At 40.5% G+C, this 15,431-nt stretch overlaps 1 protein-coding gene across 1 annotated transcript in view; it reads right to left on the reverse strand.

The window, feature by feature from the left end:
- The window catches only part of ADGRA3 (adhesion G protein-coupled receptor A3), a gene marked incomplete at its 5' end in the record, with an annotated part of 119,572 nt that overhangs the window by 37,005 nt on the left and 67,136 nt on the right, over positions 1-15,431 (reverse strand). Inside the window, 3 exons of the mRNA XM_079714184.1 lie at positions 10,828-10,983; positions 11,924-12,125; positions 14,768-14,932. Coding sequence (XP_079570310.1) covers positions 10,828-10,983; positions 11,924-12,125; positions 14,768-14,932 — 523 coding nt within the window. The remainder of the gene's footprint in view (positions 1-10,827; positions 10,984-11,923; positions 12,126-14,767; positions 14,933-15,431) is intronic.

Here is a 15,431-nt window from a genome sequence, read left to right on the forward strand (position 1 = left end):
AATAAAAAGATCTCGACTCTGTCTGGAAAATTACTTATCTTCTTTTTGCATGTTACTTAACATTATTATTAAGAAATATTTGCCACACATTGTCAATCAACTATACTTCAACTTGAAAAAAATTTTTTAATTAAAAAAAAGAAACTTACACTGGCTCCCTCATTAGTATCCTGTCATGTTCAAAACTCTAGGTACGTCCAACTATTGCAAGTTCCCCATATGCGCTGGGCCATCACACATGTCTATGCACATGTGGTTCCCTCTACCTCGCATGAGCTGCTTCTTGCTTTCCTCCCAACTCAAGGGATGGTTTAAGACCCAGTGCCACAAAATAAATGGATCCTAAGAAGTGTCCACTTTTCCACCGCTTGTTTCGTTTCATTTACTCAGTTCTTTTCATTAGCTCAGTTCATAACTTACAGATGTAAACATCTGTTGGGCAATGCCAGTGGAATGTCAATTGGCCGTTGTTGATGGTGACTTGTGTGTCCCATATCAGAGAAGTGCACTGAACGGTCCAGGCTAAGGAGGCAGCCTGTTGTCAAGGGGGTTTGCTACTGAGCAAAATGTTCACAAGAGTGAGAGCCATGGCAGAAAGAACACAAGCATTCCAGAGGTAGCACTGGAGGATTTACGAACTGGCAGGTCCTCTAACCAAGAAAGAAGCATCAAAAGCCCCAAAGCCAAGCCAGAAAGCCAAGGCCATTTCAGCAGACCTTTAGATCATCCCAGAAGATCCCAGCTGAGCTTTTCAACCCTGTTCTGCCTCCAATGCTCTTCCCAGAGTGTGTAACTATGACAGCTGAGAGGGGTTTGGAAAAAGGTCAGTCCTTTCCACCCATGGTTCACTTCAGGAACAAGACAAGCCTGCAGAAATCCACCAGATCCTACCCCCGGAGCCTTGGAGTGAAGCAACTGCAGTAAGAACAGGGGAAAGAACAGAACCGCAGATCCTTACGGTGAGCAGGGCAGGCACCTCCCATACCTTCCTTTATTTGTGAAATAAGGATAATAACCATCCTGTCTTTTCTGCATGTTGTAAAGATTAAGTTCCACTAATAACTGTAAGACTCCTGAAACCATGCTTGGCACATGGCAGGTCCTCAAAACATAGCTCTTCTTGTTATTTTTATTGTTTTTTATTTTCATTTCAATCCCAAAGTAAGTCTATTTGAGGATGACAGGCTCTAGAAGAAGTGTTAAGAGGGGTACATTTTTAAAGTCTATGTGTTCATGCATATAAAGAGAAACAATGCATCCAGCAAAACTGCCACTTCCTCCTCTGGAAAGCCCCACTGCCTCATCCAATTAAAATATAGTTAACTGACTTCATACTGCCCTTACCATCGTGTGTCACAATTCTGTCCTTATTTTAATTCCAGTGTAAACATCTTGGGGGCAGGGACAGCACAACATCCTATTTATATCCATACCCTTATTCATTAGTGTAACTCTTTGTATAAAAGCCAATAGCTGTACAATATCCATTCACTCCCTGACTAAATATTCATTGAGGACCAAGGTGAACTAGACACTGTCCCAAGCAATGGAGATTCAGCAGTTAAAGAAACATAAAAGGGCTTCCCTGGTGGCACAGTGGTTGAGAATCTGCCTGCCAATGCAGGGGACATGAGTTCGGGCCCTGGTCTGGGAAGATCCCACATGCCGCAGAGCGACTGGGCCCGTGAGCCACAACTACTGAACCTGCGCGTCTGGAGCCTGTGCTCTGCAATGGGAGAGGCCGTGACAGTGAGGGGCCTGCGCACTGCGATGAGGAGTGGCCCCCACTCACCGCGGCTGGAGAGGGCCCTCGCGCAGAAACGAAGACCCAACACAGCCAAAAATAAATAAATAAATAAATAAATAAATAAATAAATAAATAATTTTTAAAAAAAGAAACATAAAAGATCTGTTTTGGAGTTTATACCTAGTAAAGAAAGTATATAACAAGCAAGTAAATACATTTTTAAAAAGTGACTAGGTTGTGATACCTGCAATAAAGGAAATAAGCAGAGTAGTATATGATAGATAGTAATGGAATATAATTCAAAAACCCTATTCCAATAGACTCACATATTCTCAAGAGGCATTTCACCCAAACCCAATACATTAACAAGATCAAACTCTGTAGAATCCTGAGTCTGTTCATTTGACACAATTTTTGAAAACATCAATGCCTTGGAACATATTCCCAAAAACAACAGGTATGAGGGTAAATTTCATTTTAACAGAAGCCCTTATTTCTGGAGTTATGAAGACGGGTAGTGACTCCTGAATATGTCAATCAGCCATTTATACAGCAACTGAAATAATAACTGCCACCTCTTAATGGGAATTCAGAGTAGTTGGACTAATTTGGTTATGTTTTTATCTCTTATTCTTAACTTTTATTTCAAGTTTGTATGTGAAAATAAATAAAAAGATGATGCGGTAAGATATATCTACTGCAGTGGTCCCCAACCTTTTTGGCACCAGGGACTGGTTTCGTGGAAGACAATTTTTCCACGGACAGGGGGTGGGGGAGAGGATGGTTCAGGCGGTCACGCAAGCCATGGGGAGCGATGTGGAGTGATGGGGAGTGATGGGGAGGGATGGGGAGCGATGGGGAGGGATGGGGAGTGATGTGGAGGGATGGGGAGGGATGGGGAGGGACGGAGAGCGATGTGGAGGGACGGGGAGGGATGGGGAGCGATGTGGAGGGACGGGGAGGGATGGCGAGCGATGGGGAGGGACGGGGAGGGATGGGGAGGGACGGAGAGCGATGTGGAGGGACGGGGAGGGATGGGGAGCGATGTGGAGGGACGGGGAGGGATGGCGAGCGATGGGGAGGGACGGGGAGGGATGGGGAGGGACGGAGAGCGATGTGGAGGGACGGGGAGGGATGGGGAGCGATGGGGAGGGACGGGGAGCGACGGGGAGACGGGGAGTGATGCGGAGGGATGGGGAGGATGGGGAGGGATGGAGAGTGATGGGGAGGGATGGAGAGCGATGGGGAGGGACAGGGAGTGACGGGGAGCAATGGGGAGGGATGGGGAGGGACGGGGAGTGATGCGGAGGGACGGGGAGGATGGGGAGGGACAGGGAGGGACGGGGAGCGACGGGGAGCGACGGGGAGGGACGGGGAGTGATGAGGAGGGATGGGGAGGATGGGGAGGGATGGAGAGTGATGGGGAGGGATGGAGAGCGATGGGGAGGGACGGGGAGTGACGGGGAGCAACGGGGAGGGACGGGGAGCGATGCGGAGGGATGGGGAGGATGGGGAGGGATGGAGAGCGATGGGGAGGGATGGGGAGCGACGGGGAGGGATGGGGAGCGACGGGGAGCAGCAGATGAAGCTTTGCTCACCTCCTGCTGTGCAGCCCGGTTCCTAACAGGTCTCAGACCGATACCTGTAGGCTGCCCAGGGGTTGGGGACCCCTGCTCTATAGCTATAAAAAAAGAAATGACCATTGGCTGCAAAAACTTAAAAGATAAAATACAGGAAAATACAAATTCTCCTCTGAGGCACTACTCAAATATTTCTGTAGTGTTTAAAAAATGAGCACAAGTACAACTAGTTTCATAATTTCTTTAAAAGTTTTACATGTATGGACTTTATGAAAATCCAACATGAGACCTGACTGATACATCATCTCTTCTGAAAAACTATGTTTTGATCAAAGAACTACAGCTATGGGTCACTAGATAATGCCGGTAAAGGAATTTAACATGTGTTAATAATTGTAAAGAAGAGAAATATCTCTAAGAATGTACAGAGCTAATAAGAGTGGTTGCCTTAGCTGAGAACAAGCTATTTTTCTCATTATTTCATTATAAATGGCTAAGAACTAAGGAAAGGGATTTGTTGCCAATATATCCCTAGGGCAGGTAATCACGAAATGCTACATGCTTCTGTAGCTTGGTTACGGAAGTAGTTCTGAATCCTTCACGGTGGCAAAAAAGGGACACAGAAAGGATAACAGTGCATGAAGAATTACACTGGATTTAAAAAGTATTCCTGAAATGTGACACACAGATATAGTTTAATAACTGCAACCAGCGTTAGGAAGCACTGTCTTCTCTCTTTGACCGCATTCCCTGAAGGCCACGCCAGCCACAAAAGGGTCAGAAGGAATCATGCACCTGCTCTTCCACCTGTCACACTAAACAGTGAGGATCAAATGAAAACACTCTGAACACACTTTATCCAAGATAAAAGGATAAAAAAAAGAAAATGCCACATTAATAACAATGAACTCTTTAAATGTCATCTGCTGTAAGAGACAGAGTGTTTCATGTTGTTTTCTATATTCATGTTCAGAACCCTGGGCAAAATTAGTTCAAAAATCATCCATAAATTCCATGAATTTCTGATGTTAGTTCATGAAACACACAAGATAATACATAGACTAAACTTGATGATATTTAATTTTAATGTAATAGAAGCATAAAATAACACTGCAGCTAGAATATTTATGTGTCTTGGAGTTAAGTACTCCTGGGTTAAGATTTCAACTATCCCGTACATGTTAAATACCCATAGCAAATTATTTAGCCTCTCCAAGACTCAGTTTGCCCATCTGTAAAATGAGACCAAGAACCCTATGAGAAGTGCCCAGAATGTCTCATTTCATAGTAAATTAAGGACAAAAAAAAAAAAAAGGCAATATCTTCATTAAGTAATTCATGCAGTTTGAGAAAAGTCAAGAGATCTAGGCCCCTCCCCACATTTATGTTTTCAAGCACAAATCAGCAGGGGGTACCCTCAGCAATTCTAAGAACCAGAGAAGCAAAAGTTACAGACACATGTATCAGCAGGGCAGTATGCTGGGCAGTTGTTTGGGGACAGCCAAGACGGAGATGGGAAGTGCAGAACTGACATGTAGTCCAAACCTGACTAAATAATAACAAGAGCAGTTGATATCATTATTTAAGTTCAAGTAGTCTTCATGCTTTTCTCCTAATTACAATCTATTATATTGAGATCATACCTATCTCAAGGTATGTTATGTTGCCGTGATTACTTTTAATAAAGGAATTGCTCTGTTGTGAAAGTCAAGTTTTAGGAGTGTATTTATGTCACTGTTAACTGGCTTCAGCATCCTGGGGGCCTGGGGACCCCACTGAACGCTTCTCAGCTTGTTTAGTAAAGTAGTCAATATTCAATGAGAGGTCTAATTGTGATGATCATCAGGACTATGGCAAAGGTGAAAGCTCTGACAACACTGTGGTACAGAAGTAAAGAGGATGATGATGGGGAAATGGGTGGGAAGGGAAGAGGGGAAAAAGATTGGAACTAATGTCACATGGAATAAATGTTGCATTTATTCTCCATTTCTTTACAGAAAGGATTTGAGGCAGCCTAACACAATTAAAAAGATTATTTATCTTTTAATTTAAAAAGAATTAAGAGTGAGAAATACAGACTTAAGAGAGACACAGATAAGTCAAAAATACACGTCAATGCAAATACCGTATCATATCATTTATATGTGGAAACTAAAGTATGACACAAATGAACTGTGTATGAAGCAGAAACAGACTCATAGACATAGAGAACAGATTTATGGTTGCCAAGGGAGAGGGGAGGAGGGGGAGAGATGGACTGGGACTTTGGGGTTAGCAGATGCAAACTACTACATACAGAAAGGATGGACAACAGGTCCTACTGTATAGCACAGGGAACTATATTCAATATTCTGTGATAAACCATAATGGAAAAGAATATGAAAAAGAATGTCTATATGTATGTGTGTGTGTGTGTGTGTGTGTGTGTGTGTGTATAACTGAAACACAAATTAATGCAACATTGTAAATCAACTATACTTCAATAAAAAAATTAAAAAATTACATGTCAAAGGCAGAGATGCTGGGACTGGGGAAAAATTGATGCTTACTATGTTTCTAGTTAAGGCAATAAAGACAATTTTACAATTAACAGAAAGAAAAACATTTCCTCCAGGTAGACAAACTTGCCTTTATAAAAAACATTCTTAGAACACGTGAAGAACACTATTCAAGAGAGGCAGAGTGTAATGGGCAACACCCTCAGCCATAAGTTCACAACAAATGGAAAAGCTCAACTTCCAAGATTCCTCCAGTTCTCCCAATGGAAGCAGATTGTTTTTTTCTGATTACAGAAACATTATGTGCATCTCGTTTTCTGGAAGCATGAAGGTCTATGTAATCTGGACAATTCTTATAAAAGTGAAAAATGCTAAACGAAAAAAGTTACATTTTAAACGCACCACTGGTCAGTCAGAAAATAAAGGCTCCACCAGAGACTAACAGCAAAACAACAGGAATCCAAGGAGCTCTGAGGGTGAACTCAGCTGATCACTGACTATGTTTTAACTTCCATGCAGGGCCTAGGCCCCGCCAACACAGGCCTAACAGGAGAAGACCACTGCGTAAGGCTGATAACCCAAAGGAGACACCTCCAAGGTCAGTGCAAACCATCATTAAATTAGCCTCAAGAAAGGAAGGGAACGGCAAGGAAACTTGAAACTTCCCTGTCTTGACCCTGGCATGAGGTGGGAGGTGAAGAAATCTCTTCCCTGACAATTTGTCAACACAAATCAACCTTCACACAGGACTGAAAGCAGAGTTCACCTTTTTTCTGTGGTCTGTAAAACCTCAAGCCAAGAACTAATTTCAAAGTGACCCCTTACCCCAACATTGCACCTCGGCACTTAGCAGCAGCACATAAATATCACACTTAATAATGATACATTAGAGCATTCTCATTAAGACCGCTCATCACCAACATGAATCAGCAGTGTTCTGGAGGTCCTCACCAATGGATATATAACCAGAATAAAAGAAGGATGTATTTTATATAGGAACAGAGAAACCAGCTGTTCTTTACTGGTGACATAATTGTCTACAAAATCCCACATAACCAACTACAAAATTATATGAATGAATTCCCAGACACGAGGTCCACATTTTCTTTTTTAAAAACCATAATCAAGGGGCTTCCCTGGTGGCGCAGTGGTTGAGAGTCCGCCTGCCGATGCAGGGGACACGGGTTCGTGCCCCGGTCTGGGAAGATCCCGCATGCCACGGAGCGGCTGGGCCCGTGAGCCATGGCCGCTGAGCCTGCGCGTCTGGAGCCTGTGCTCCGCAACGGGAGAGGCCACAACAGTGAGAGGCCCGCGTACTGCAAAAAATAATAATAATAATAATAATAATCAAGGAAAATTGAACATGGACTAGGTATTTTATGATATTAAGGACTTAGAATTCATTTGGGTGATATAATAACAGTATCATGGTTCTATTTTAAAATTCCCTATAATTAAAAAAAATTATGGATGAAATGTGACATCTAAAATTTGCTATTAAATGTTCCAGCAATGAAAAAGAAAGATACAGCGAGTGAGACAGAGAGAGAGAAGGTGGGAGGGATAGAAGACAGAGGAGATGAGTGGATAAGAGAGATGAAACAAGATTGGTAAATACTGAAAATTGTTGAAGGTTTGTGAAAGGTATTTTTAAAAAGTATTAATAATAACATCCTTTCTCCTATGTTTTTGGAATTTTCCGATTAAAAAAAAGTTTCTGGAAAGTTTTTAAAAAGTTAAACCCAAAGAGAACTTTTTTTGTGTGTGTGGTACGCGGGCCTCTCACTGCTGTGGCCTCTCCCGTTGCGGAGCGCAGGCTCCGGATGCGCAGGCTCAGCGGCCATGGCTCACAGGCCCAGCCGCTCCGCGGCATGTGGGATCTTCCCAGACCGGGGCACGAACCCGTGTCCCCTGCATCGGCAGGTAGACTCTCAACCACTGCACCACCAGGGAAGCCCCAAAGAGAACTTTTTTAAAAAAGCAAGATAAGGATAGAAAATGAAGATTCTACCCTGGTTCTCAAAGCCTGTGCCAAAGACTTGTTGCCCAGTATCACCTGGAATTTGTAGAAATGCCAATTCTCAGACTCCCTCACAGACCTACTGAATCAGAACCTCAGGGCATGGGGCCTACCAGTCTGTGTTTAACAAACCTTCCAGGTGATCATGACACACACACACACACACATTTGAGAAACCATGTGGTGGAAGGATCAAAAGGCCAGAAGCTGGGTCTTTGAAAATCTTTACAGAAAAGTCTGACAAGTAAGATGAAGGAATAAAACATTAAAAATACCGAAATGAAAAAGAAACATAACTATCAACACTGAAGTGATTATGTCTTAAAATGAATAAATGAAAGAACTTTACATTTAAAAAAATCTGTACATAAAAATGTAGTAAATTAGCATTAAGGTGCATGCCTTACTCACATATTTAAAATGAGAGCACAGGAAGGAGACGATACCATGTAACTAACTCTAATCTTCATACACTTTCTCATCTTCTGAAATGGATATACATTTATTTTCATAAGAGAAATCACTATCGTAAATATGGAACAGGCACTGCCTGACAGACAACCTTCAGCTCTTTTTAAAAGACCCCAGTAAACAAATCATTTAGATCTGGCAGTTTGATTGCTTCCAGCACCCACCTAAGACAATAGAGTACCACCCTGTGTTGGCTAGATTCAATCACAGGTTATTTTAGTTATAACAAAATCCACAGCAGAATAACTTTATGGTCGTAATAGAAAAATCAATTTAATTGTTTGTCCAATTATGCTATATGCATTAAGGATACCTCTGCATAATTTTATGCAGTGGTAATTAACTTAAAATGTAGCCCTTAAGCCTCATGATTGCCTCTCAATATAGTATTAAACAGTGAAAGCAATGGCCTGCAGTCTAAGTTTCCAAGGAATCAGATATCTGTCACTGCATCATAGGTAATATTACATTTATACCTCAATTGTTCAATCCTGAATAATTTTCCTATTTCTTCTATTTATACTTAATAAGTTGCCATCATTTGTTCCCAAAGATGATTAAAATTTTACCTCCTATGTTAGCCAGTGAAAGTGACAGCAATCTCCTTCAAACTAAGTTTGTAGGTAAGTAACTAAAGCAGTCTCGTGATTTTTTTTTTTAAGGACCTCTTTCGTTAATCTCTGAGATCATAATAATGTTAAATTTCCCAACCTTATAAAAAGTATAACCTAGCTTTGCAATGATTCTGCAAAATAGTTTCACCTATATTTCTCACTTGCACACACAAACTTCGCACGTTACACAGGGCAAGTATCATCCCCCATTTTAAAAACAAAGGGTCCATGGTTAATAACTCATGAACCAGGTCCATTTCCAGTCCTCAACAAGATGCTTCCCCCTAAGAACATACTAAAGCAGCAGACCATTTTTTCCACACAGCAGCAAACATGGTGGAATGTACCGCATTGCTCTTCCTGAGTTGGGAGGTGTGCAGAAGTCCCTCACACCAAAACAGGGCAGCATGGGAATAAACATCTATTACATGATGGCAAAATCTTTCTCCAGGTCCACATTCCAAATGTCATTCCAATTACTCTAGTGACCACCTTCCATGAATGACTTCTAATCATGTGGGCAGCTAACCTGTGATTATAATCAACAAGGGAGAGCAGTATTACCACAGAAGCAGAATTCACACGGCTCCTCCCAGGGCTAGAAAAATTTACCATGCGAAGCAGGCTGTGGCCCAAAGACACAATCAAGCAAGAGAACAGTTCATCAGGAAACTGTGGTCTGAAGTTCAGATAACAACACAGAAATGCTAACTCATCGTCAAGTGGTCCGTTGACCTGAATCCCATTTACATACATGTCACTCTTTTCTTTCCTTTAACAGCTACGTCACATCAAGTAAAGTACCTAATGTACTAGGGCTGCAGTTTCAAAACTTACCACCAAAATGCAAGATATTAATAGATACTATACAAAAAAAATTCCTTGGTTAAATGATTTAAGGAAAAAGGCATATTACTTACCTTTTTGCACATTAACGAATCTGAGATGTCCCACATAAAGAAATACATTAGACTTTGTTTAGACCAGTCTTTTCCCCACAGTACTTTTGGAATACAATGATAGGGCAACACTGTACTAGAAAGTAAATGTTATAGAGCAGAAACTTCTGGATTAGACAGCCAAGGTTCTTGGGTTCTGTTTTCAGCCCTGCACTAACCTAGCAGAAAAACCTTAGGTAAATCATTTAATTTTCTCTGGGCTTCAGTGTATGACCTAATCTAAGTTTCTTCTACCTCTAAAATTCATTTTTATGTAAGTGATTTTATCACAAGAGAAACAGTTTATATAAAGCTCTCACCTAGTTGGAAACTTAAAGTTTAAGAATATGTTAATCTGGATCTAAAAACTTATTCAAAACATTTGCTGCTCATTCATTCTAAAAACCGTGGTTGTCAAAGTTTTCCCTTAAAGGATATCATGTGGACAAGCATATCACAGTTTTAACGTGGCCCCTTTTCAAAGCTATTAAATTTTCATAACTTGTGTATTTTAATCATATGGAATTTTTTTTTAAGTTCCTAAAGTAGTCTTTCACTTCTCTAGGACATTCCAAAAGCAGTTAAGCAATTTAACACAAGATCTGGGAGCCTAAAACTCTCATTAAGAAGGATGAACACCTGACAGTGTGGAGAAGAGAAATCCCAGGCAGCCGGAGAGAAGCAGCCAGGCTGACCTACAACGTGGATGCAGGACGCTGCTTTCTCACAGACTGGCTCTGACCCATCACGGTAATTTCCAAGAACTGACAGTTCACCTCTCCTCTTCCCAACAAGTCACTATAATGGAGCATAGGTTTTTCAATGACAATTTTAGAAGTTAAAAGGCATATTTAGTTCAAATACAGCAAACATAAACAGCCTTTCAAAATACAGATTCAACCCTATCACATGACCATTTGCTGATAAGCTGTATGCTACAAATCTGAACCAGAAAATACCTCTTTTGATTTTTCCTCTTTAGTAAATCTTCCGAACTTCTCTATCATTTCAGCCACAAATATAACATCCATCTTGTCAGAAAAGTTGGCTGCTTCCACAGTGTAAGCCAATAATTGTCGGGCTGTGGCCACAGCGTTGGTAAGATTGAGGGGCATCTATATTAAAAAGGCAAAGAGAAGCACTTAGCAAAATGATGGACACAATTTTGACATCTTACCTTTGCATTTCAAAACATGGCAATGAATTCAAATTTTTTATCATTTACTCACTATGACCTTCTTAAAGTGCTTTCCCAAAACTGAGAAGACTGAAATATTATTGGAAACTTACCTGAAGGAATTATTTTTAACTTGGAATGGAATATAACAGTACATAAATGGGCTGCACAATCTCTTCATCTCTACCTAGCCAAATTCTATATATACTCAATTCCAATTGCCTAGTAACACCTTTCCCGAGTATTCCAGCCAGGAAGCATCAATATCTGGTCTGGAACTCCTGCCACATGGGAGCATGAATCACTTATTTGCCTCTTATCTGTATTGCCATGCACTGCCAGTAATGTTTCCCATTTGTTTATTTATTGACTTAAACACGACTCAGCACCAGCCATTACAAAAAGGGTATATCAGGTGCAGAGGAACCTAAGAAAATGTGTAACACACAGAAAGCACCTGCCAGCCACTTATAATCTGCTATGGTTTAAAAAAAGACACACAGAAGCAGAGATAAGAAAAAGCATACGAATAGTACAAGTGCAACAAGGGATCACTTGTGACAAAGGATTTATAAAAGGAACTAAAGGGTAGCTTCCCAGGTGCACTTGAAGGATGGTTGGGATTTTGCCTGGAGATACAGATGATGAAGGTATTCAGGCAAAGGCACAGAGTCAGGTCGTAACTGGAAAGGAAGAGTGATGCCAGAGATGCCCTTCTCTGGCTGAGAAGGACAGGTCTGATCCCAAAGACACAGTCCACTGAAGTATAAACACCAAATCCTATGTTTTACTAGTATTAAAAAAAAAAATCTTACGTATTTGGTGTGAGTACCATGTTTTATTAGCACCCTCGGCCGATCTGAAGATTTTCCAGTTACCTGATTGAACATATAAAGAACTCTAGTGACATCATTTGCATACTGGCAGCGAGAATAATCATCATCCGCCCAAAAGCCACCTCGATCACATCTGCGCCAGGCCTTTCTCTCATCCTGGGCGTTTCCGGGATAGATACCACCGCTGTGGGTATTCCGAGTACACTGCAGATGTGCGGTAATGCCTGCCAGTGTTCTGGGCCACCTAGAGAGACGAAGACAAAATGGCCTAAGGGAACTGACACTAGTAACAGCAAAGGAAAATCAAGGTCTAGAACATGTCACACAGAATCAGAGAAAAATCAAGAAGAAACAAAACTCCTTTAATAATAAGGACCAAAAAAAAATTTTTTTAAGTTAAAATGGACTAAACCGTTTTAAGCTATCAGCCAAGTGTATTTTATTACCCTAACAGAATATTTTCCTAAAATATTCTACATATAAACAGACAGGGAAGTTGTATCTTACCCAGTAGAAAAGAAAAATGGTACACCAAATGGTCCTGCGCTTCTTTTTAATTACTGTTACTATATTGTTGGCTTATATAACCATTAGTTACATAAGGTCAGAATCTTATCCAATATAAATAGAATTTGCCCTTTCACAGAAGGAGAGTTAGTATATGTGTAGAAAAGAGTTACCATAGCAGGCCCAAGATTGCTCTCCTTAGAAAGGCCTGCTTGCAATGCTGGCCCTTCGGTGGCACCTAGGAACTTGAGGCTTGGAGTGTTCCCATAAACAGTTAACTGGTAAGGGTGATTCACTGTACCTAGACTGTCTGGACAAGCAATATGGTGTATGCTGAGCCCCTGCTTTCTTCCTGGGGGTCTGAAATTTTGGTATCAGGTAGGCAGAGGATGCCTATATGACCAGCTCCCAACAAGAACTTTGGGAGCTGTGTCTCCAGTGGGCTTCCCTGGGGAGAAACACTATACAGAGGCTGCTGTCTTTTCAAGGCTCGAGGAGTAGTGAGCTCTGTGTGACCTTCCTGGGAGGCAGAGATAATCAAGAACCTTACATGTGGATCTCTCCAGAACCCACCTGTGTCTTTTTCCCTTATTATCCAGCTATGTATATTACTGTATCACTATATCTTAGATGTCACTACAGCTATACGCTGAATCCCATAAGTCCTTTTAGCAAACTTCTGCACTTGGCTGGGATGGCGGGGGGTGGGTCTTGAAGACGTCCAATACATACAACCGAATTTATCTGGGTGAAGCCCAGATAAATTGTACAGTCACTGTGCAAGTGAAGTGACTACACTGACCTGCTGGTATGGATCAGCACTAACTGGATTGAGAGAAATCTTTGTTATTTGAGCTCTATTTCTCCAAAACTGGGAATGAAAATAACATATTTAATAAAAGTTATAGCTGACTCATAACATATGAACTGCTAAATTATAATATCAGCCACACCAAAATAGAATGCATTATGAAAAACTATATAAAAAATCAAGCAAGACTAAACTAAATCTTATTAATGCAGTGGAAGTTGTAACTGTATAATATCTTACAGAATGTCAAAAGATAAATAATTCATTAATCAGTTAAATGATTAGACTCTACTTCTATTTTTAAAAATGGAAAACACTCCAAAACTATGAGTAAAAACAGAAAATCCACCATAGGCAGAAAACATACTATGACTATTTAATGAAGATGTTGAATTTATCAAAATTAACAAATGTTATATATTGCACTTTAAAGTATACTTTAAATATTTAAATATTATAGATTAACAGTTAATCCACATAAAAAACTTATCCATTGGCAATAATAAATTATGATTTCCACACATTCATGTCAAGGAGAATTTTAAAAGGGGGAGGAGGAGGAGGAAGAAAGACAATTTTAAAAAAATCAATGAAGAAGTAGCTGAGGTAAAGATGTTATTGCTTCTTTACCTTTGACTTGAAAGATTAACACCAAAGGGTTTTTTTCTTACCCTTAAAAACCAGACTTACAGCCACAAGGCAGCAATATCACCAATCATAAGCCAGCTATAAACTGGGTATTCAACAATCTTTATGCTGCTTTACAGAGCTACATATTTCCCTTCATTTATAATAACTATATAACTCACTACTAAAATTCTAAACATAAAGAACCTTAGGTAAATAACATATTTAAAGATAATGTTTTAAAGCAACTTTGAAAGTAAGGAGAGTCTAAGGTAAAAGTTGTCAGCTCTCACAAATTCTAAACTTTCTACTAAAAAACCAGCAAACAAATCACAGTATTTAACCCATTCTGATCATCTTAACAGAGTCCAACACTAGTGGCTCTCCAGCTTTCAGACCACCCAACAGCCTTCCTTTCTCAAAGTCCCTCTTGCTTAATTGCCAGAAGAACCAAAGGGGAGGAATAATGGTTACGTGTTTCTGCTAATTATGATGTCTACTTAACTGCCTATGGTTAAAAGTCAATTAGCACCACAAAACCTTCCAAAGGTCATGCAAAAAAAAGCCCTTAAAAAACCAGGAAATGCTATTAGCACACTATTTTAGTAGAATTTCCAAACTGTTTCCTAAAGTAGTGGTTCTTAACTTTTACAACAAAACCACCTGATAAAAATGAACACTTCTGGCTCAACCTTCAGAGACTCATAAATCAATAGATCTGAGATAAAGTTCAGGCACCTGTTTTTACTTTTAATCTCCATAAATGATTCTGAAATCACTTATGGGTAGTCCTTAGATATATAAGGATATATATGTAAATACACATACATTTCTCAAATTTTCTTTCTGAGGATAGGAGACTGATCACATATGTCTATGCCTTTGAGAATAAAAAGATGAGGGGCCAGTCAGCCCTTTCCAGCACTCTCCATGTCACTGACCTGAAATCGCCTTTATTGTTTACCACCCTCTCGGGAGGACAGTACTGTGCAGAGCTTTCTAAGACCACAATATCAACGGTTCTCGTATTGTTCCCACGTTTGGACTGGACATGGCAGCCCCAATTTCCAGTCGATCCAGCCTGGATATTAGAAATGGTTAGGGCACTGCATGAAGAAAGAGTTTAAAGAGAGAGAAAATATGGTTAGGCAAGAAGGAAGACAACATGTGCTTCAATCATTCTTTGAGCAAACATGAATGTATGCTGTAGGCCAAGTGCTTGCTTGCTAGATTAAAAATAATAATAATAATAAAAAATAACCTCTCCATTTACATACTTCAGCAGCAGGTCAAGACAGGCAGGTAAAGGGAGACTTAAAATACTACGGTAAAAGCTAGAGCAAAAGAATGAATGGAGTGGCACTGAGACTTCTCCCTCCAAGAAAAGGGAGGGCAGGCCACCACAGGAAGCAGAAACCAAGGGCCAAGGCAGAAACATCATGGCACTTCCTTCAGCAAAACTAAAGGAGAGCCAATTTCTGTTTTGTATATAAGTTCATTTGTAACCTTTTTTTTTTTTTAGATTACACATACAAGCAATAAAAACAGAAATAGACCCACAGACATAGAAAACAAACTTATGGTTACCAAAGGGGAAAGGGGGGA

Source organism: Hyperoodon ampullatus (assembly GCF_949752795.1).
Source record: "Hyperoodon ampullatus genome assembly, chromosome: 1".
Classification (NCBI taxonomy): domain Eukaryota; kingdom Metazoa; phylum Chordata; class Mammalia; order Artiodactyla; family Ziphiidae; genus Hyperoodon; species Hyperoodon ampullatus.